Consider the following 24,369-nt stretch of genomic DNA (forward strand, 5'->3'; position numbering starts at 1 on the left):
TAGTTTATTTTAGTATTTTTTAAAATTAACCTCTCTCTCTTTAAAATTTTCTTTCTTGAACAAAATGAAACTATATAGATTAAAGATCACAATATCCTCAGGAAACTATAGTCAATGGGATAGTAAGAAAGTGGAGTGAAAATGTTAGTTGCTCAGTCATGTCTGACTCTTGAGACCCAATGGATTATAGCCCACCAGGCTCCTCTGTCCATAGAATTCTCCAGACAAGAAAACTTGAGTGGGTTGCCATTCCCTTCTCCAGAGAATCTTCCTGACCCAGGGATCGAACCCAGTTCTCCTGCATTGCAGGCAGGTTCTTTACTGTCTGAGCCACCAGGGAAGCCCCAATGAGATAGTAAATTTATCATCAAATGACAATAGTCAAAAAAAATCCCTTGGAAACACATTCAGCACGTGTAAGACATTGGATGAAGACATTCAGCTATGACTGAAGAGTCATCTTCCTTAAAGCTGACACATTCATGGTGAGCTAGTGCCAAGACAAAAGCAAGCAGAACTATAGCCTGGAAATACTTAAACATATTATTTGAATTCTCAGAAGTATCATTTTTACTTAAAGTAAACATTGGCATGCAAAGCCAATAGTCTGAGTAATCCGGTCTTGAAGTGTAACTTTATTTGTTATGGGGATTTGCTCAGGGAAGAGAAGGGGAAAAAAATAAACCCAACCTTTCTTCTTCTACTGCAGAGAGAAAATAGTTGTTTCTGCAACACTGGAGACATTCTTTGAGGCCATGTAAGTGACACTGCCTCAAGCTACTTTAACAGTTCACAACTAAGACTCAATTTAATTGTTTTTAGTAAAATGTTTCATTGGCACAGGCGCTGGGGGTTGATTGTTGTCTCTCTATTAGCAGATGAATAATTAGCAGATGAATAATAAGTTCTACAGTGAGAATCACATGCTCTGACCAAGTAGCTGAGTCACAGACACTTTGAACTCAACACAAGTAGCTCTCTTAATTCTCTGATGAATCTCTTCTCTTAAAGAAAGTGGAGCTGACATGAAATTTAAAAGCTAAGGGCCATCAACTTGGGATCCATGGTCACTCTAGACCCCACGGGACCTCTGCAGTTGTAAGTGAAATTGTGTGTGAATGTGGGTGTATTTTTTACTGTTCTGGGGTAAAGTGTTCATGACTTTAATAAGCCTCACGGAGAAATCTATGGTCATAAAGTTGTGTATATGGGAAGCATTTGTGTTTTAAGCCTCTACCCTTGTTTTGACTGACTCCTCCCTCATGTCATGGCTCCCTGTTGCTTAGGGAACAAGTCAACATCATTAGTTGCTCCCTTGGCTGCCTTTCAATACTTGTCTTCCGATCTTTACATTCTCCTTCACTCCTATCACATTCTTAGTGGCCCCACTGTAACGAGAACAGCTTGGATTTCAAGGTTTGTTTTTCCATTATAAGTACGCTATAAAGCATTCCTAAAAATATTCTCATTTCTTACAAACTTTATTCTTTCACCCATTCTTCAAGCTTATTGTGTTTTGAAATTTCCCAATTTGGGACAATTGCTTTTAAATTTGCTACCTGAATCTCTTTCCAACTGTCTAACTACTCCTTGTCTTATTCTCGATGAACTGAAGCTGACTCCTTCATAATGAATACTTAGCTTCAATCCACTTAATAATGTACAATGACTTATTGACTAGATTAAAGTTATCTAGTCAATAAGTCATTGTACATTATTTGCCTAAAATTGATATAAAGCTTACCAATTTGTCTTTTCTTCTTGTAAAGATTCGCATTAGTCAATTTCTACCTTTCTGATGCTTGTACATTGCCCATTATTTCTTAAAGATTATTCTGCAAATTCATCCACAGGTTTTTTAACTTAAATTTTGCTAAAAGGAAGACATTTGTATTATTTGAGATTTTAATCTAGTTTTAGTGAAGGGTAAGCTAACAGCTATTACAAACAATCCCCAAATCTCTATGGGCTTAGCATAATCAACATTTACTTCTCACTCATGCAAATCCCAGCATGAAAGTTTATACTCATGCAACTCTAGTCTGAAGTCTTTCCTTCTGAAAAGATAACTTGGGACTCAGCTTCTTCCATCCAGTGGTACTTTAGTGTTCTTGAGACCTCAAAGGTTCTGTTGGATTCTCTGCCTCTGACTTGCGGTCAAGAGAATGAGGAGAAGGCAAACTGAGACTTATGCAGAAAATGCTGGGAGCCCAAACTCAAAACCCTGGCATGCAGGACTTTCACCACCTTGAATTGCTCAGAACTAAATATGTGGCTGGGAAACATCATCTTTCTCTATGTCAGGAGCAGCAATGAACTGGCCGTGCACGCTTAGCATTGCCTCAGGTAACAAATGTCTTCCTTGTTAAAGTTTTTTCTACTTCTTCAGATTAAATGCACATCTTCTGATGAAGAAAAAAGTAAAAATGGAAATGAAATGTACTTTTGCAAACCTATCATAGTTCTTCCGTCAGTTAAAATAGTTTTAAATAACTCCTTTAGGTTGACATTTTCACACTTTTGAATTTCATTTTATTCTGGGTATTGACTTTTCTGATGCAGTTCTTATGGGATTTTGCCTTTGTATCAAAGGGCATGTGTCCTTCTTCGGTCTTCTGTAAGTGTGTACTCTTGAAAGCTGGGTTCTCTGTGCAGCGAGAGTTCCTGAACATTGTTTTAATCATTGCTTCTTTACCTCTGTCATTAATCCACAGGGATTTCTCAAAATCATGCTCATTTCCACATTTCAGACTATGGTATTCTTGGATTCAGAGTCTAGTCTGCAGTAGTAAGTACTTTGTTTTCCTTTGTCTACTGCAACATGACCTTCATGATCCTGACATTATACTGCTCCTTGGTTGTAAATCACGTGACCATTAGCGGAAAACACACGATGCACACACACCATCTGTGCTGCCATCTACCCACCCAGCAGCTCTCTCTCACGTACTGTGTAGTCAGGACTTCCCACTCCCATGCAGGTTAGCATTGTCACCTGTGATGCCTCGTTGCTGGGAAGTCCTGCCCAATGTCTTCTCCAACTTCTTTGGAGACAAAAGCAAGTCTCTTGAAAACCCATAGGTTCTTTCATATGTTGGCTTCTGTCTATAACCCCCAGGTTTCCTCACAAGCTTCTGAGACTTCAAAGTTAGAAGCAGCCTTTGGGCAATGTAATTAAATAGAATGCATTTCATTGAGGTTGAAAAGTTGCTCCTAGTAAGCAATACATCATCACCCTCTGTGTATAGTTGTAAGATACTTTGAGGCCCTTTCCTTGGAGGAAAGTTATAAACAGAACTTTTTTTCCTGTAATCTTTGAAAAGCAAAGCAGCATTGGCTAAAAGTGTTCTCTGCCCTTAAAAATAAAATAAAATAAAGTTGAGAGTTTTAGAATTTTAATGACTGATTTTAAATCAAACTATTGCCCAGAAGTAGAGCAGCGTACTGAAACTTCTGTGTTCTTTTGTTTTCCCAGGTGTTAGCAATCCCTCCAGGCCGAACTGGCTCTGTGTTTATCCCATCCTTTGGATCATTAATAATGACAGTAAATAAAGCCCAACCTAGGAAGCTAGTTCTTTTAATCTGACAGGTACTCAAGAAGTAGTCACACCTCAAAATGAAGAAATACCCACAGCCAGAACTCCCTAAGTTTCCCATGTAATAACTGAGCTATTCAGCACTAAAATTCACGTTTCTTTAGATGTTTGGGAAGAGTCTTGGCAGAGAATCCCACAGTCCCCGATCCCCTGCAGCCCTGAGCACTGCCTGTCAGTGCCACTCACTCCAATCTGCTGCTCTCATACAAGAAGGACTTCCCTGGAAAAGATGGCACAGTTCAGTTCTGTTCAGTCACTTGGTCGTGTCCAGTCTTTGCGACCCCATGAACTGCAGCACACCAGGCCTCCCTGTCCATCACCAACTCCCAGAGTTCACCCAGACTCATGTCCATCGAGTCACGTGCATTGATGCCATCTAATCGTCTCATCCTCTGTCTTCCCCTTCTCCTCCTGCCCTCAATATTAAGTGGCGTTTCTGATTGCTGCTTGGTCTTTAGAAGTGAACTTGTTTTATCTTTATTTAATTTTAACACCTGCTCAACAGAAGACATACATTTCAGAACAATTAGATAATTTTTAAAAATCACTCATAATTCCACCATCCAGAGAAAACTAAGGTTATGGATTTTAGCATGCATTATGACAAAATTTTTCTGCTCATATTATTTCAAATACATTCTATAAATATATTCATTTAATTATCCAAGTGGTAAACTATAATTAATTTTACATTTTTATTAAGAAATAAAATAATGTAGATTATATTAATAACCAAATAAACAGCAATCACATAGGTAAGAAATAAAACACCATCAACACCATCTAATCAGCATGTGGACCTCTTGCTGGGCCCATCCTCCAAGTAGCCAAAGAATTTGGCTTTTTTTTTTCCTCATTGTATTGTTTTCCTTATGGTTTTACATGCATATATATAAGTATCTACATATTAGTTCACTGTGTTTATATTTAAGCTTCATAATGGATGTGAGAGTTGGACTGTGAAGAAAGCTGAGCACCGAAGAATTGATGCTTTTGAACTGTGGTGTTGGAGAAGACTCTTTTGAGTCCCTTGGATTGCAAAGAGATCCAACCAGTCCATCCTAAAGGAGACCAGTCCTGGGTGTTCACTGGAAGGACTGATGCTGAGGCTGAAACCCCAATACTTTGGCCACCTCATGTGAAGAGTTGACTCATTGGAAAGGACCCTGATGCTGGGAGGGATTGGGGGCAGGAGGAGAAGAGGACAACAGAGGATGACATGGCTGGATGGCATCACTGACTCGATGCACATGAGTTTGGGTGAACTCCGGGAGTTGGTGATGGACAGGGAGGCCTGGCGTGCTGCAGTCCATGGGGTCACAAAGAGTCAGACACAACTGAGCAACTGAACTGAACTGAACTGAAAGAGGATGCTATAGTCTCAACTGTGTCCCCAGAATTTGTATGTTGAAGCCTTACCACACAGAGTGACTGAGTCTATAGGTAGTCTTTAGTAGGCAGTTGAGATAAAATGAGGTCATAAAATTAGGTCTTTAATCCAATAGGACGGTGGACTTAGAGGAAGAGGAAAATCTCTCTGCCATATGAGGACAGAGCTAGAAGACAGGAGTCAGTGTGTAGTCAGAAAGAGTGCCCTTAGCAACAGCCTATTTAGTTGGCAGCTTGATCTTGGACTTCCCAGCCTCCAGAACCATGAGAAAATAAGTTCTGTTGTGTAAGCTGGTCAATGGTATTTCCTTACAGTAGCCTGAGGTGACTAAGACAAATGACTCGACTTTTTAGTGTTATTTGTAGGCTTCTTCACTCTGCATGCATACTCAAGCTCAGTTGTGACTGACTCTTTGTGATCCCATGGGCTGTAGCCCACCAGGCTACAGGACACCAGGCTCCTCTATCCATGGGATTTTCCAGGCAAGAATACTGGCGTGCGTTGCCATTTCCTGTTCTAGGGGATCTTCCCAACACAGGGATTGAACCTCTGTCTCCTGAGTATTCTGCATTGGCAGGTGGGTTCTTTACCACTGTGCTACCTGGGAAGCCCTCGTCACTCAACATCATGGCTCTAATGCCATGCGTGTAGTGTACAGCTGTCACAGAATTCTGTTGCTTGATGACACAACAACTTGTTTTTTCATCCTTATATTGATGCATTTAGGTTGTTTACAGTTTTCTGCTATTATAAACATTTTATAACTTTCTCCATTAAGTCTCATCTTTACCAATACCTTGTACTGTTCAACTTTGGCTTTGGCAATCTAGTTGTAGTGAAATGGTGTCTCACTGTCATCTGTATTTGCATTTTTTTAACAGATTGATTCTTTACCTCATTTTTTTGCCACCTTCATTGCTTTTCAAGAAGCATTTTTTAAAATGTTATTTTTCTACTAGCTTTTTTATTTCCTATTGGTTACTGTGACTTACTACACTTTGTGATTATTTGTGAGTATTATACAATCAAAATATTTTCCTTTAGTTTGTGGCTTCTCTTTTTACTCTCTATGTGATTATCTTTGAACAAGGATTTAAAATTTTATGGAATTGAGGTTGCCAATATATCCTTTGAAGTTTCTGATTTTCTATTCTATTTTAACAATACTCTCTATCTAGAATGTATAAAGGCATTTTATCATGTCAGGTAGAGAATACATTTTCCCACCAATGGAACTACTTTTTCCTAAAACCGTATAGTGTATAAGTCATATTTTCCCTGCTAATCTGTAATGCCATCTGCCATCTCTGTCATATACCTTTTAATTCTATACAAATCTATATCTATCTCTCTCTCTCATCTTTATGTGTTCTATGTTGTTTCAGTACCTAACTTTCTTCTTCTTGAAAGCTCTGTCTTTAAAGTAATATTCTTGCTATTTTAAGTTATTACAAATAAATAACTTATGATATTTTAAGTCATGTCTTTGCGACCCCATGGACTGAAACATACCAGGCTTCCCTATCCTTCACATCTACTGGAATTTGCTCAAACTCAAAATGAGTCCAATTGCACTCATTTCACATGCTAGCAAAGTAATGCTCACAATTCTCCAAGCCAGGCTTCAACAGTATGTGAACTGTGAACTTCCAGATGTTCAAGTTAGATTTAGAAAAGGCAGAGGAACCAGAGGCTAAATTGCCAACATCCACTGGATCATCCAAAAAAAAAAGCAAGAGAGTTCCAGGAAAACACTTACTTCTGTTCAAGTTAGATTTAGAAAAGGCAGAGGAACCAGAGATTAAATTGCCAACATCCATTGGATCATTAAAAAAAAAAAAAACAAAAAAACCAAGAGAGTTCCAGAAAAACACCTACTCCTGCTTTACTGACTATGCCAAAGCCTTTGACTGTATGGATAACAACAAACTGTTACCTGCCTTCTGAGAAATCTGTATGTAGGCCAAGAAGCAACAGTGAGAACTGGACATGGAACAACAGATTGTTTCCAAATCGGGAAAGGAGTACGTCAAGGGTGTATACTGTCACCCTGCTTATTTAACTTATATGCAGAGTACATCATGCAAAATGCCGGGCTGGATGAAGCACAGCTGGATCAAGATTTCCTGGAGAAATATCAATAACCACAGATATGCAGATGACACCACCCTTATGGCAGAAAGTGAAGAAGAAACGTAGAGCCTCTTGGTGAAAGTGAAAGAGGAGAGTGAAAAAGTTGGCTTAAAACTCCACATTCAAAAAATTAAGATCATGGCATCGGTCCCATCACTTCATGGCTAATAGATAGGGAAACAATGGAAACAGTAACAGACTATTTTGGGTGGCTCCAAAATCACTGCAGATGGTGATTGCAACCATGAAATTAAAAGATGCTTGCTCCTTGGAAGAAAAGCTATGACCAACCTAGACAGCTTATTAAAAAACAGAGACATTACTTTGCCAACAAAGGTCCACCTAGTCAAAGCTATGGTTTTTCCAGTAGTATGTATGGATGTCAGAGTTGGACTATAAAGAAAGCTTAGCACCAAAGAATTGATGCTTTTGAACTGTGGTGTTGGAGAAGACTCTTAAGAGTCCCTTGTACAGCAAGGAGACCCAACCAGTCCATCCTAAAGGAAATCAGTCCTGAATATGCATTGTAAGGACTGATGTTGAAGCTCAAACTCCAATACTTTGGCCAACTGATGTAAAGAATGGACTCATTGGAAAAACCCTGATTCTGGGAAAGATTGAAGACAGGAGGAGAAGGGGATGACAGAGGATAAGATTGTTGGAAGGCATCACCAATGGGGACATGAGTTTGAGCAAGCTCCAGGAGTTGATGACAGACAGGGAAGCTCGGCATGCTGCAGCCCATGGAGTCGCAAAGAGTTCAACATGACTAAGCAACTGAACTGAACTGATGTCCATTGAGTCAGTGATGCCATCCAACTATTTCATCCTCTGTTACCCCCTTCTCCTCCTGCCTCCAGTCTTTCCCAGCATCAGGGCCTTTTCCAGTGAATTGGCTCTTCACATCAGGAAGTCCAAAGCTTTGAAGCTTCAGCTTCAGCAACAGTCCTTTCAATGAATATTCAGGGTTGATTTTCTTTAGAATTGACTGATTTGATATCCTTACTGTCCAAGGGACTATCAACAGTCTTCTCCAGTTCAAAAGCATCGATTCTTCAGCTCTCAGCCTTCTTTATGGTCTAACTCTCACATCTGTACATGAGTACTGGAAAAATCATAGCTTTAACTATATGGACTTTGTCAGCAAACTGATGTCTCTGCTTTTTAATACACTGTCTAGGTTTGTCATAAACCTAGGTATTTAGTAGCATAGTTTTCTCTCCCTCTTTAGATATCTTAGCTACTTTTGGTTCATTGCTCTTCCATCTATATTTTAGAATCAGTTTGTCAAGACCTGGATGAATCTGTTGAAATTTTCACTGGGAGTGCAGTGAAGCTGTAGCTAGATTTGTACAATGTATGTTAGTTAGGGAAGCCAAGATGCAGAAAACTATGAATACTTTGACACCATTTTTATAAAATATAAGAGCCATATGGCTGTACACATATGTGTGTATGTACGGGGAAACTTTCTAGAGCCAGTAAATCCTAAGATTTCCTAGTTCCCCTAAAGGATTTTGAAGTTTCTCCATTTCCCCATCCCAGGAAAGTGCCCCTTGGGTCATTCTCCTGTCAGGCACAGTATAAGACTGTGTTATGGCAGGTTTTTGTTTGGTTGGTCTTTCCTTAAACTTCCAGCCAGAAAAAGCAATCCTGAACAATGCCTTCTATGTCAGGGAACAAACTTTAAGTAGAAAGATTCTTTTCTTTTCTGGGCTCAGCCCCAAAGACAGCCTTCATTCCTCCATAATAAAGGATATTAACAGGGTCTGCAAAGATATTTCTGTTTATTTTCCTTTAAAATAACCACTTTCTGAGGGTGCTAATTTCTGCTTGCACATAGTAAATGCTCAATAAATATTTACTGAAGTAAGTAATATGACTTAATCTGTACACAGTAGTATAGCAGACGTTCCTTAAAAAAATATCTGGCATGTGGATGAATTTATTCTGAATGCACATAATAAATATTCAGTAAATATTTATTGAAATGAATAAAGAAGAAAGTAATCCATTTATACAAACTATAAAGGACACTGCTTATAATATGTGCTATGTGGATGTCTCACATAGTTTCAATGTTAATAACGTTTTTGCCAATTTTTCTTTTTCCTTGTTATTCTTATTTAGTGAGAGAAAAAGCAAATGCTTTCTCACACATTATCACCAAAATCACTCATCTGTACTACACTGAACTCCTTACAAATGATATACACTTAATCTGGAAATGTAACACAAGTCTTACTATTTTTACTTTTTTAAAGCTGCAGTATGTTTCCCACATTAATAAGCAGCATTGCTTAACCTCCATACTGAAGTTGTAGAATTACTTTTGAAAGTTTTAAGATTACTAGGTACCAGAGATTATTCTGTAGTGCCTCCAGGATACAACTTCACAAAGGACTACTTTAGGCTTGTGGACAGCTACCTTCTCCCAACTCTACCTCCTAAAGCAACATCCAGAAGAACCTCTCTGAATAGCCAGTGTACTCAGCAGATAGAAGAGCTTTGCTGTTGATCTGATTATGTTAGCTAGCAAATAATCTTAACACACGTATTTTGAGAACATTTTAATTATATTCAATTTGGAGATAAATGAAATAATGGAAATTATAATTTTCTGTGACCCTAAATGGCAGTTATTGCCTCTATGTTATAATTCTTATATATTATTATTTTTCAGATTGTTGAGTCTCACTGAAGATTTTCTAGAGGTGGGATAAAGAGATACCTGCTTTTAACAATTTTCTTTGGACTCTATGCTTGAAGTGTTTGTGGTTCTATAGTGCCTCGGTGTGTCTGACTCTTTGAGACCCCATGGACTGCAGCACGCCAGTCTTCCCTGTCCTTTGCCATCCCCTGGAGCTTGCTCAAGCTCCTGTCCATTGAGTCAGTGATGCCATCCAACCATCTTGTCCTCTGTCACCCTCTTCTCCTCCTGCCTTCAATCTTTCTCAGCATCAGGGTCTTTTCTGATGAGTCAGTTCTTTGCATCAGGTGGCCAAAATATTGGAGCTTCAGCATCAGTCCTTCTAATGAATATTCAGGATTCATTTCCTTTAGGATTGGCTGTTCTGATATCCTTGCTATCCAAGGGACTCTTAGCAGTCTTCTCCAGCACCACAGTTGGAAAGCATCAATTCTTAAGTATTTAGCCTTCTTTATGGTCCAACTCTCACATCCATACATGACTACTGAAAAAACCATAACTTTGACTATATGGACCTTTGTCGGCAAAGTAATGTCCCTGCTTTTAGTATGTTGTCTAGGTTAGTCATGGTTTTTCTTCCAAGGAGCAAGCATGTTTTAATTTTGTCAGTACAGTCACCATCTGCAGTGATTTTGGAGCCCAGGAAAATAAAGTATAATTTATATATATATATATATATGTGTGTGTGTGTGTGTGTGTATACATACATACATATACACATACACACACATATATAAATAGATATATGTATGAAGTATAGTTAATATTATGTATATATATATGTTAATGGATATATGTATGAATGTGTATATATATATATACACACACACAAATGGAAAAGGAGTTGTAGCATATATATATATAATGAATGGATATATATATGAATATATATATGACACATCTTTTTTATCCATTCATCTTGTCAAGGGATGTTAAGGTTGCTCCCATGTCTCAGCTATTGAAAATACTTCTGCAGTGAACATTGGGGTGCATATATCTTTTCTTTTTGAATTAGTGTTTTATCTGGATATATGCCCAGTAGTGAGATCACTGGATTATATGGTAACTCTATTTTTAATTTTTTAAAGAAACCTTTATACTGTTCTCCATATTATGTATAATTTGGAAATTAATCCCTGGTTGGTAGCATCATTTGAAAATATTTTTTTGCCAGTCTGTAGGTTGTCTTTTCATTTTGTTTATGGTTTCCTTTGCTGTGCAAAAACTTTTATGTTAATCAGGTATCATTTGTTTATTTTTGTTTTTATTTTCATCACTCTAGGAGGTAGGTCAAAAAAGATCTTGCTGAGATTTATGTCAAAGAGTGTTCTGCCTATACTTTCCTCTAAGAGTTTTATAGTGTCAGGCCTTACATTTAGGTCTTAAATCAATTTTTAGTTTATTTTTGTGTATGGTGTTAAGGAGTGTTTTAATTTCATTCTTTTACATGTAGCTGTCCAGTTTTTTCCAGCACAACTTATTGAAGAGACTGTCTTTTCTCCATTGTATATTCTTGTATTTTTTTCATAGATTAATTGACCATAAGTGCTTGGGTTTATTTCTGGGCTTTATCCTGTTTCATTGATCTATATGTCTCTTGTTGTGCCAAAACCACATTGTTTTGATTATTGTAGCTTTGTAATATAGTCTGAAGTGAGAGTGTGTGATTCCACCAGCTCCGGTCGTCATTCTTAAGATTGTTTAGCCATTTAGGGTCTTCTGTGTCTCCATACATATTTTAATTGTTTTATTTTAGATCTGTGGAAAATATCATTGCTAATTTGATAGGGATTGCATTGAATTTGTAGATTGCCATTGATAGCATGCTTACATAAATAATATTGATTCTTCCAATCCAAGAACACAGTGTATCTTTCCAACTGTGTTGTCTTAAATTTCTTTCATTAGCATCTTCTATTTTTCAGAGTATAAGTTTTTTGCCTCCTTAGATAATTCTGGAGAAATTAAATTATAAATATAAGGGTCTAGAATATGATTAATATACTTGTTTTATATTGATTAGACATAAAACCAGCTTAGTTGGCAGATTTTAGGTGTATTTGTTTAGAATATCTAAAACAAAGACAATATGTGTGTATTGTCTTTAATTAATGTGTGTATGTACTTTTGCGGAAGCATATAGAACTAGTAATCTCCGAACATCAATACATATTACAATATCCAGAATATTAATCAAAATATCAGGAAATTATAATAGTCTATCCAACATTAGAGTATATATTGAACACATACTGTTTCATTGCTAGTGGGAAACACTGAAAATAAAGTTTTATTTTAAAAATACAGTGTGGTAAGTGTTGCTGTGGAGATTGGCAAACAGAATTCAAAAGGATGGTGGGAACCAATAAAGCCAAATTTCGTATTTCTAAACTCATTTCAAGGCTAACCTTGATCACTGAATTCATGAGGGAAGCAGTAATGAGTAAGATTGTGTAAGTGGAAACATGGTGTTCTGGGCTAAGCAAATCTTTTAAATGCTCAAATTGTATTTTTTCTAATTTTGAACATGTATTTTTTAAAAGCATTCACAGTAATAAGCCAGCTGCTCATTTGTTCAACCATACTAAACGGAATAGAGTGTGAACAGGTCAAAAAGTGTCCAGTTGGAGCTCTTAGTAGGTTAAAGAAAACTGGTAGAAATTATTTTGTCCCCTTAAGGTAGTTTTTTTTTCATGATTCCTGGTAATTGAAATTTTCTTTGGTTGTTAAAGAACCATTAAAAAGCTGTTTCTTCATCAATTAGAATCTTGCTGCCAGATTGTATGACATTTCGTGAACCAGCTTTAATTTGTTATACATTGTTCCAGAAGGTGAGATGAGATTAGAGGGACTTGTGTGTTAGTTGAGAGATGGATTTTACACTGACTTCTCATGGTCCCTTTCTAGTAATTCAAATATAGCGGCATGATCTTGATTAGCTAATCTTTCCACATCAGCATTTTCAGATGGTACTTCATGAAATTTTCACTACAATTAAAAATGCAATTAAAATGGATTATCTAAATCAAAGTCAATCTTTAATTACTGCCTACTATCTAGATCCTTATTTCGTGATAGAACAGATTAAATTCTAACAATTGCAGTGCTAATGCCTTCATTATTAAACACATAATAATACCCGTCTTTTGAGGCTCATCTCATTTCCTATCAGTTCTTTTTCACATTGTCATCAAGAAGTTTGCTTCTTTTAACAACCTACTGCTTACTTAGTCCTGAGCTGGTTTTTATATACTTCTCCTAAGAAAAATTAAATTATACAAAGTTCATCAAATTAATCCAAGTCCTTTCATGTAAAAGGAGCAGGTATCTCACCTGACCTACTTGTCCTAGTTCTTTTGCACTTTTCCATTTTTGGCCTTTGTTAGCTATTATTAAAAAAAAAAAAAAAACAAGTAAGAAAATTGTGGGGGAGGGAGGAAATGTTTTTTCCTTTTTAGAAGGTAATTCTATTTACTGTCACATCAGTCTTTAGTTGTTTTCTAAACCTTGTCAATTTGCATGTGATTCACTAACACAGTTTGCCTTCTAAGTGTGTCAGTAGTGTTAATATTGGGTAGTGAGGTGAAAACTGATGGATCTAAAACTCAAAGGGCCCCCTATGTCAATGTCCATGTGCTAGTTATGTAACAGCAGGAAAGTCCCCTAAGCTATGTGAGTCTCTACGTCCTCATCTTTAATATGAGGATGGCAAAAGTGTGGACCTAGAGGCATTATTGTAAAACTCAAAAATGATTTATTAAAGTTCTGAGCATGTACATAGTTGCATTGTTGTTGTTTAGTCACCAAGTTGTGTCTGACTCTTCTGTGACCCCATGGACTGTAGCTCCCCAGGTTCCTCTGTCCATAGCGTTTCTCTCCAGACAAGAATACTGGAGTGTGTTGCCATTTCTTTCTCCAGGAGAAAGAAATTCTTGCCAACCCAGGAACTGAATCCACATCTCCTTCACTGCAGGCAGATTCTTTACCATTGAGCCACCTGGGAAGCCCACATAGTTCTATAGTAGGTATTCAATAAGGGTGGCTATTTTATTATATCTTAGTTTCTTCCATGTTGCTGTACAACCTATCTATCTATCGAGATAGCATGCTAACCTAGGAGTCTATAAATATTACATAGTCCAAAACCTTAATTGGTGGACTCTGAGCTTGAATATGCTGGTGTTTTTCCAGTATCTCAATATTTGCATATATAATAGTGTTTACCAACTGGTTGAAAGCATCTAACCAATATCTGATGTTTAGCACATGTCATCCTGAAACATCTTTATGAACAACCTAACCGGATATGGCATGACATCAATCTTATTAAAAGCTATACGGAAATTGCCTTTATCTCTTGGCAACTTCAGTTCAGTTCAATTCAGTCACTCAGTCATGTCTAACTCTTTGCTATCCCATGGACCGCAGCATGCCAGGCCTCCCTGTCTATCACCAATTCCCAGAGTTTACTCACACTCATGGGCATTGAGTCAGTGATGCCATCCAACCATCTCATCCTCTGTCATCCCCTTCTTCTCCTCTCTTCAATCTTTCCCAGCATCAGGGTCTTTTCAGATAAGTCAGTTCTTCGCATCAGGTGGCCAAAGTATTGGAGTTTCAGCTTCAACATCAGTCCCTCCAATGAATATTCAGGACCGATTTCCTTTAGGATGGACTGCTTGGATCTCCTTGCAGTCCAAGGGACTCTCAAGAGTCTTCTCCAACACCACAGTTCAAAAGCATCAATTCTTCAGCACTCAGCTTTCTTTATAGTCCAACTCTCACATCCGTACATAACTACTGGAAAAGCCATAGCCTTGACTAGACAGACCTTTGTTGACAAAGTAATATCTCTGCTTTTCAATATGCTGTCTAGGTTGGTCACAATTTTCCTTTCAAGGAGTAAGCATCTTTTAATTTCATGGCTGCAGTCACCATCTGCAGTGGTCTTGGAGCCCAGAAAAATAAAGTCAGCCACTCTTTCCGTTGTTTCCCCATCTATTTGCCATGAAGTGATGGGACCAATGCCATGATCTTAGTTTTCTGAATGTTGAGCTTTAAGCCAACTTTTCACTCTCCTCTATAACTTTCATCAAGAGGCTCTTTAGTTCTTCTTCACTTTCTACCATAAGGGTGGTATCATCTGCATATCTGAGGTTATTGATGTTTCTCCCAGAATCTTGATCCTAGCTTGTGCTTCATCCATCCCAGTGTTTTTCATTATGTACTCTGCTGCTGCTGCTGCTGCTAAGTAGCTTCAGTCATGTCCGACTCTGTGCAAACCCATTGACGGCAGCCCACCAGGTTCCCCTGTCCTTGGGATTCTCCAGGCAAGAACACTGGAGAGGGTTGCCATTTCCTTCTCCAATGCATGAAAGTGAAAAGTGAAAGTGAAGTCATTCAGCCATGTCCGACTCAATAGCGACCCCATGGACTGCAGTCTACGAGGCTCCTCCGTCCATGGGATTTTCCAGGCAAGAGTACTGGAGTGGGGTGCCATTGCCTTCTCCTGATGTATTCTACATATAAGTTAAATAAACAAGGTGACAATATACAGCCTTGATGTATTCCTTTTCCTATTTGGAACCAGTCTGTTGTTCCATGTCCAGTTCTAACTGGTGCTTCTTGACCTGCATATAGATTTCTCAAGAGACAGGTCAGGTGGTCTGGTTTTCCCATCTCTTGAAGAATTTCCCAGTTTGTTGTGATCCACACAGTCAAAGGCTTTGGCATAGTCAATAAAGCAGAAATAGATGTTTTTCTGGAACTCTCTTGCTTTTTCGGTGATCCAGCGGATGTTGGCAACTTAAACTCCAGCAAAACATTCATGCACGCTGAGTTATTAAGGGTTCAGAATAAATAGCCAACAAATTGGTTAAGTACTATTGCATTTGTTAAAAGACCAAATACTTTTAAAGAGCAGAGAAGTAATTTCTGGACTTGTATATCAGTGAAAACCCCAATTCTTCCACGACACAAAGAAAGCTTACTCAGCAATATGGAAATTCTGAAACTTCTGGTATATTGAAGGCAGATAAATGTAGTAATCTGTGGGTGGCATAACTTGAGTGAAAAGCTAGTGAAAAATGTATAAACTATCATAAAGACTACAGACAGAATTGGCTTAGTTCTGTGTGATAGGGTGAATGACATGGACATCATAAAACAGGATATTGATACAGCAAAGACTGAGCAAGACATGAAGAAGGAAATATTTACAGTGAAGCTGGAAACAATAATTAGGATTTATTATTTAGTCTGCAAATGAGTCTTGCTTGACCCAAGTTGATGCCAGTACATTTATGGCTAGTTTTCTCTAGATTAATTCTCTAGATTTCTCTAGATTGATTTCTCTATTTCTTCACATGGAAGTTCTCTATAACCAGCTTCAACTTGAGTTAAAAAAATGTTAATCATCATCGTTGCTCCTTTTATCATGGAAGAAAAAAATAGATTCCCTGAGGATTACTGCCTTTGTCTCACGATGAGGCTTAAACAAAAATAAATGACTCTTTCAAAATGTTTTACAGCTTGACATTTTAGTTCTCATGCTTTCCTTGGAGATTAAATATTCTAAGAATCCAATAGCCAGGTATATTTTATAATGTCACTGAATGCTATGTAAATATTGAGTTCAGTGTTGCATCTTTTCAGTTCACGGTAGAAATCCAACAGCAATATTCTTCTGCTAGAAAGAACAGCAAATAATCAATAGAGAACACAAAATTATAGGGCCTCTGGCTGCATGAGTAGTTTGTGGTATCTAAAAACAAAAATACCACTTTTAAGATTATAGGAGCATTCATAAAGAAAAATTTTACAAAAGAATTCCTCTTAGTTTTAATCAATTTGGAAAAAAAAAAGGCATTTCGCAAATGAGAAAAGTATGTGAGTAGTGACTAATTTTTGCATAAATTTTTAATCACTTCAGAGAAGGCAATGGCACCCCACTCCAGTACTCTTGCCTGGAAAATCCCTTGGACAGAGCAGCCTGATAGGCTGCAGTCCATGGGGTCACAAAGAGTCGGACACGACTAAGAGACTTCACTTTCACTCTTCACTTTCCTGCTTTGGAGAAGGAAATGGCAACCCACTCCAGTGTTCTTGCCTGGAGAATCCCAGGGATGGGGGAGCCTGGTGGGCTGCCGTTTATGGGGTCACACAGAGTTGGACACGACTGAAGTCACTTAGCAGTGTAAAATTAATAATGTACTGCTCATGTAATAGGAGACGCACCCTTGGTTTCTAAAATGAAAAGAAAAATATGTACTTTCTGGAATGACCCAAATATTGATTATTTTTCCCCTCTGGTTAGTTTAGTCACTTGATTTGTGTATAATTCTGTACTGTAATATACCTTAGGTTGTGGAAGGCTCTTATTTTATATGATTTTTCTTTGCAGGTAAGAATGTTTTTCTATGAATAGGACTTTACTTGAAAACAATTACATACTTATTAAATATAGTCAAACACTTTTCGTGAATACTAGTTTTGTTATAATTAGCATGCTTTTTAATCAGAATTTCTTGGAAACTTCAATAGGTTAAGGGGAATTGTGAATCCTCCCTAAACCTGTTATTTTATTATATTATACTTCATTAGCACTACATGACATGGAACATAAAAACAAAACAAAAACTGCTGCTTTTATTTAGCACAGACAAAAAATGCCACAAAATGAATTTCTAATTTTTGTCTATTTTTTGTTTGAAATGCTTAACCTATAAGCATGATGATTTATGAATATAAATCAACTTAAGAAAGACCTAAAGATGACCAAGTCTCTCATCACCAATGCCCTGTATCTGTGTCTGCTCAATGTGTACCTTCTAATTTTCCAAACTGATTTAATTCAGTGATTCTCCTTACCTGTTTTGATGACCGTGTATCGGTCTTTCCATAAAGGAGTCTTTTGTTTACTTGTTTGCTTGCTTGCTTGTTTCAGGGGAGTCAAAAATGTATACAATAACATTTAAATATAATTGTCATTACATTTAATGGGTGAGTGTCCTCTGATTTTTAGTGTGCACATTACTGATCACTTAACCAGGTTGCCTGTTTGTTCACTCAGGATTAGGGTTAGGGGTTCCCCAGTTCCCCAGTGGGGAACTGACAAACACCACCAAGACTTACCACAAATACAAACAGCTATTTTTGAAGATGTGATCAATCTTTTCTGCCTAATTAGGCTATGCAAAAAAAAATGATCAGAGTTTTTCTAAAGCAACAATTATTAGGAAACTTTATTTTACTTAAAACATTATAGAACCAAATATATTTTAAAAGGAAACTCTATCTCTTAAGCACAGCCTGTCTTGGCCTGGGTAATGCAAACTTAACAAAATACTCTCCACTGTGACCTCCACCATTTTTAAAGGTTCAACGTTGACTGGCACTGGCCATAGATATTATATGTCTAGGCTAATATTTTTAGGTGGTGATGTTCAGCGGGCCATACTCTAGATTTAGGTTATTTCTTAGCATCTACAATTTCTGAAGCCATTTTAAGCCTCATTAAAAAATTTTACTCTCAAGCAAGTGGAAATCATCTGGCCCTTCAAATGCCACCCACCTTATTTCTGAATGTTCTGTGCTAACTTTGCAATCACCCTCGTCATGGTTACTTTAGCACCAGGCTCCAGGAAGATTGAATTTCATTTCTGGTCTCTCCATGACCTGTTTTGTTTACCACAAGCACTGATTTATTGGGGGAAAAAAAATTAAAGCCAAGTCTACTCTTCAGTAAAGTTCAACTCCTCCATGGCCTATGTAAGACAATGGTGGAAACTCGTCTCCACATTTGCCTTGATATTTTATGATTTTGCTCCCTGCAGAATGCCCCCATCATCAACTTCCCCCTAAATAGGGTGACCATAAAATTTATTGTCCGAATGGGAAGACTTTTCAGAATGAAAGTAGGTGCTGGTGATAGTCTAGACAATAGCCTTAAACCCAGGACTATCCCAGGCCCCCTGGGACACAGCATCACCTTGCTTTAAGTGCATGGTTACTGAAACAGCAGAGTCATAGAGAGCCCAAGTCAAGGAATGAAGGGCCGTGAACACTTAGTATAAATGCATCTTTTAAATAATGGTACATGGTGAGCGCAGAGAAAATTTAAGTAGGAATAGGTTGTGTTTACCTTATTCTCTCATTTCTCCCTGACTCAACTTCCTTTCGTACCTCCTCACTCATGCTTCTTTACATCACACCAGCATAGCTGTCCAGTTGAAAAATGTGCCCCTGTGCTCATTTTAGAATATAGGGAATATAATAAAGTGCATGCATGATTTCCAAGATTCTAATATGATCTGTGAAGCAGGTCTCTGGGGAGCCTTTGGAGAGACACGGCAGTCTTATGACAGCTTGCAAATTTACTCTTGACTTTGACAGATGCCAAAGACTGACTTTATCTGAATTACTCGTAGATTGTCTCCTCATAATTTGGGAATATATGTCTTGGAACAAAGCTGACTCTAAGATAAGAGCATTGCCAACCTTTGCGGTTTACTACTGTTTCCACATAGAAGAAATCAGACAATCTGCTCTCATTACTATATTTTACTAGTGAAAATAATGTCTTTCTTTTGCCTCCAAACAATCCTCCATATAGCACAGCTCATCACCTTGTTGGCAGTTCTGTTTTAAATGTGATGCCTGGGGCTACATGATGCAGAGTGCACCTAGATTGAATCTATAAAGAGAAATTTTAATCCTCTTGTTGGTATCTTTCTGATAACAACAACTTTTGTTTCAAATTTTCTGTATCTCCATGAAAGACACTTTTTTTTTGCTGCAGTTGAGAGATATGAAATCTGATCATCCCAATCAGATGGATCTTTGGCAGAGATAAAAACCACAAAATTATAGGCCTAAACAAATGAACTTGAGAGAGGGAGAATGTGTGAAAGATCAGATAGTTGAACCAAGCATAAATACACCACCATGAGTGCTGGATGCAAAGAAATTTGAATGGAGCATGAGAATGACTAGAACGATCATTAATGTATCGTCCTGGTTAAATATGATATCTGCCTATTATTACTGTTATTTTCTTATGCTCATAGATTAGGAGTAAGTGTGAAGTTGCTTTGACCCAGTTATTATTCTGGATTCAATTTTCAGGCTTACGTTAATGATTGGAAATTTTAGAAAACCACTTAAAGTGCAATAATCACTTAATGTTTCTCTCCATCCCAGTTTTCAGCTGAACTGGCTGCACCATTCAGATCAATATCAGTGTCTGGGATTAGCAGATGACACCCATCAGCCTCATCTCCTTGTTTTACTTTCTGTCTATGTGGGCTTTGGTGTCATTTTTAAAGTCATTCGTTGTTCGTATGTCCAGATATAGCCTTTAGTGAAAAAATTTTCTTTTCTCAGCATCATTTTTTTAAAAAGTAACATACAAAATCCCTTGAAACTCATACTCTATGTCATATAATTTACTGGTTTACACATCACCTGAAATCAAGAGCATATCAATTTGTCAATTTCCTGCATATGAAATTCTGAGTGTAAAATCTGTATACGAGATGGAATGGAAAATGCAAAATTATGGTTGAGCATTTAAAAAACAAATAATGAAACAGTAGGATTCTAAAAGAACTCTATTATTCCATATTAAAACTGAAGTAAAAGTGAATCTCTCTTTAATCTAGATATACTCATGAAAAGTGATACCCAAATTGGATTTTTAGAAAAGCAATATTTAATCCTCTAAAAAATTCAGTGTTTTAAAGTCACATCAAATGAATGCCTTGTAAAACAAATACTCGTTCCTTTATTGGTTTCATGTAACATTTTACAATTTTAGTTTGCTTATGTGAAATACATCCAGATCCTGGATCCTCTTTTCTTCTTTGACTATATTTCTGACTAGGGAATCTCACCCAAGGCCATGGATTTAAACGGTATCATCCTGTTGTCGGCATCCATAATTGTATCTCCCTGAATTCTGCCCTGATCGACAGAGTTTACCTCTGCCTACATTGAAATGCCCAAAGTGAAAGTGAAGTCGCTCATTCGTGTCCGACTCTTAGCAACCCCATGGACTACAGCCCACCAGGCCCTCCGTCCATGGGATTTTCCAGGCAAGAGTACTGGAGTGGGGTGCCATTGCCTTCTCCGTTAACAGCGACTAAGCATATTATATTTACCTGGAGCTGGTATACTTGGTGGCAGCCTTAGTGCCCTCGGACACGGCATGCTTGGTCAGCTCCCCAGGTAGCAGCAAGCGCAGGGCGGTCTGAATCTCCCTGGATGTGATAGTTGAGCGCTTGTTGTAATGCTCCAGGCGCGATGCCTCGCCAGCGATGCGCTCGAAAATGTCGTTGACGGAGTTCATGATTCCCATGGCCTTGGACGAGATGCCTGTGTCCGGATGGACTTGCTTCAGCACCTTGTACACGTACACGGAGTAGCTCTCCTTGCGGCTGCGCTTGCGCTTCTTGCCGTCCTTCTGGGCCTTGGTCACAGCTTTTTTAGATCCCTTTTTAGGGGCAGGAGCAGACTTAGCTGGTTCAGGCATGTCTCTAAGGACAACACCCAAAAACACAGAAAGATCTTGAAATGCCCAGCACCCTCCCAAATCTGATACGCTAGGGTGGGGTTTTTCTATACTGTTAACAAGGTAATACCTTCCACCTGGTTGCTCAGGTAAAACCTAGGAGGTAATCTTAATCTCTCCTTTTGTCTCTTGTTTACCCTCTCCTCCCAATTATCTTATCCACTTTCAAGTTTACTAGCAAGATGTATTTTGAGACCAAGTTTCCTTGCACTGAGTCTAAATACAGTAAAAAATCAGTATTGTCATCCATCTTAAAGTAGTTTTAAAACTTCCTGGCTCATCCGCTTAGCATTCTTATTAATAGTATTTTACTACTGTATATTTTTCACTTAGCAGCAAAAATAAACTTTTTGTAATACAAAAAAAAAAAAATTTGCATTGCTCCCCTGTTAAAATGTGAGGAAACCACCTATAGATTGATAAAATCCTGTCATTAAAGAGGAAAATAGAGATACCATGTTAAAGCTTTAGGGATCACCAAGATTGAAATTTAGAAAGTAAAGTATAAATACTCTCACCATAACAAATCAAGCATATGTGTGATAGATAGATGCAGGCATAGGTAGAGAGTTGAGAGATATCTAAATGATATGATTACAGATGGGAGAAGAAACCAGAGAGAATTAATTTATTCATTTTTTCATAACAAAGTCTCATTTGACACTACTGAATCATCATGCACCATTTTTCACAAAAGAAAATGAAAAAAAATGACAAATTTCAGAGCAGGGAGAAGAAACTTCTAAGATAATTCTAAAGCATTTTGTTATGCCAAAACCTAAAAAACTCCTCAAAGAATGAAAATCCAGCGAAATGACAAGTCAGCCTGTAAGAGCTTCTATTGACCAAACTTAGGAAATTTGAGTACAAACATGGCAGTGAGAAGTTGTAACCTGAGTGAAATAAGAGTGCAAACTCCCAAGCTGCTAACAAGCAAACGAATGCAGGTACACACATAAACACATATACATACGTATATTTTATATATATATATACACACACACACACACATTGAATAAGGGAGAGAAGAAAGTTCTTTTCTATGATAGAATGCCAGCTAACAAATATAGAAGAAATAAAAATTAGAAAATCACCACTTTGAAACATTATAACAATTATGGCCCAGAATTTATGTATAAATACTGGCCACACATTGGGAAATAAAAGGTCACTTTGAATTCCAAAAAGTAGAAAAATCACATTCAGCAATGTTTGATCTGAGTGCAATAATAAATCTAAAAACCAATGATAACATCAAAAATATAAGAGGAAGAAGAAAAAAAAGGAATAGGGGAGGGAAAGACAATGTATGGATATTGAAAGAAAGGAAAGAAAAAGAGGGAAAGAAAGATGAGAGAAAAGAAAAAAGTAAAGGAAGAAAGGAAAGAGGAAAGGAAGATGGAATTTACCTGGAAGTCCAGTGGTTAAGACTCTGTGCTTCTAATGCAGGGGTGGGCACAGGGTCAATCTCAGATTTGGCATGCTGTGTTAAAAAAAAAAAGAGGAAAGAGAGGGAGGATTACATTTTGATTTATATATAGTGTTTTTATTTATTATGCCATATTTTTACCAATAAAGTATAGTAAAAAATGTACCTTCCTTGTATCTCCTTACTTTATACTCTTTTTGATCTAATTGTCATAGGTATTTTTCCTACAGGAATTTCAAACCATGTCAGTGTTACAATTTTTGTTTCAATTGTTAAATATAATTTAGAAAACTCAAGAAGAAAAGTTTATTGTGTTTACCCATATTTTTGTTTACTCTATTCTCTTTCTGGGGTCCCAAGTTTCCATCTTTTATTGTTTTCTTTCTGTCTAGAGAACTTTTCTTTAGCCATTCTAGTATAAGTTTCTGATAGCATAATACCTTATTTTTCTTTCATCTGAGAAAGTGTTGAGTTCTTATTCATTCCTGAAGGATATCTTCGCTGGATATAGGATTCCTAATTGACAGTTCTTTTCTTTCAGTAATTGAAAAATGTCACCTTTTTCTGGCCTGCATGCTTCCCCATGAGAAATTCACTGTTATTTGAATTGTTTTTCCTGTATAGATAAGATGCTGTTCCTCTCTTGATGTTTTGAAATTGTTTTTGTTTTGTTTTGTTTTTAGTTTTAAAGTTTTGACTATGATGTTTCTTGTGGTGGATTTCTTTGAGTTTTATCTTGTTTAGAGTTTGGTCAAATTCTTGAATATGTTATCTTGTTGCTCTTACCAAATTCAAGACTTTTTCAACCATTATTTTTCAAATATGCTTTTATCCTTATGCTTTATCATCTCCTTTCAAGAGTTCCATTAATGAGAGGTAGATCTTCTGTTATATGTAATCCAGCAGGTCCCTGAGGCTTTCTCATTTTTTTGTCCAGCCTATTTTCTTTCTGTTGTTTACACTGGATAATTTCTCTTATTCTATCTCTGGTTTACTCACTCTTTCCTCTGCCCCTTCCATCCTACTGACAAACCCTTCTCTTGATTATTATTTTTTTAATTTTGGTATTGAGCTTTACAAAATTTCTTTTTAGTTCTTCTTTATTCTTTCAATTCATTGTTGAGACTTCCTACTTCTTTGCTGAGAAGGTTTCTCTTATTATTTGTTTCAAATGTGTTTGCAGTTCTCTTTAAAGCATTTTTATGACTGTTACTTTAACATCTTTGCAGATAATTCTAACATCTCTATCACTTTGATGTTAACATCTACTGATTGCTTTCTTTAACTCCATTTGAAATCTTCTTGGTTCTTGGTATAATGCATAATTTTTGATTGACGTCTAGGGATTCTGCATGTTGTGTTATGGGAGTCTGGATTTTATTTAAGGCCTTGTACACTAATGAAACAATGATTCTTATACCCAAGAGTTTGCATTCTGTGGGAGATGGGTAATGGGAGAGAGGTAAACAGACAATAAAAAAATAAAACTAACAAGTAGGTATATTTCAGGCCATGTTAGTAGGTAATATGCTGTGACATTAT

At 37.2% G+C, this 24,369-nt stretch overlaps 1 protein-coding gene across 1 annotated transcript; it reads right to left on the bottom strand.

Annotated features, from left to right (window-relative positions):
* Nucleotides 1–20,984: 20,984 nt before the first annotated feature.
* On the bottom strand, nt 20,985–21,359 carry LOC104998119 (histone H2B type 1-like). Its single transcript, XM_010853136.1, has one exon. It carries the CDS (start codon nt 21,357–21,359, stop codon nt 20,985–20,987), a length of 375 nt encoding a protein of 124 aa, XP_010851438.1.
* Nucleotides 21,360–24,369: the final 3,010 nt, after the last annotated feature.

Source organism: Bison bison, unplaced genomic scaffold (assembly GCF_000754665.1).
Source record: "Bison bison bison isolate TAMUID 2011002044 unplaced genomic scaffold, Bison_UMD1.0 scf7180017864323, whole genome shotgun sequence".
NCBI classification, from domain to species: domain Eukaryota; kingdom Metazoa; phylum Chordata; class Mammalia; order Artiodactyla; family Bovidae; genus Bison; species Bison bison.

Bases quoted from the DNA above. Each gene is read 5' to 3' on its own strand.
- LOC104998119 (XM_010853136.1), bottom strand. From the start codon at position 21,359: ATGCCTGAACCAGCTAAGTCTGCTCCTGCCCCTAAAAAGGGATCTAAA.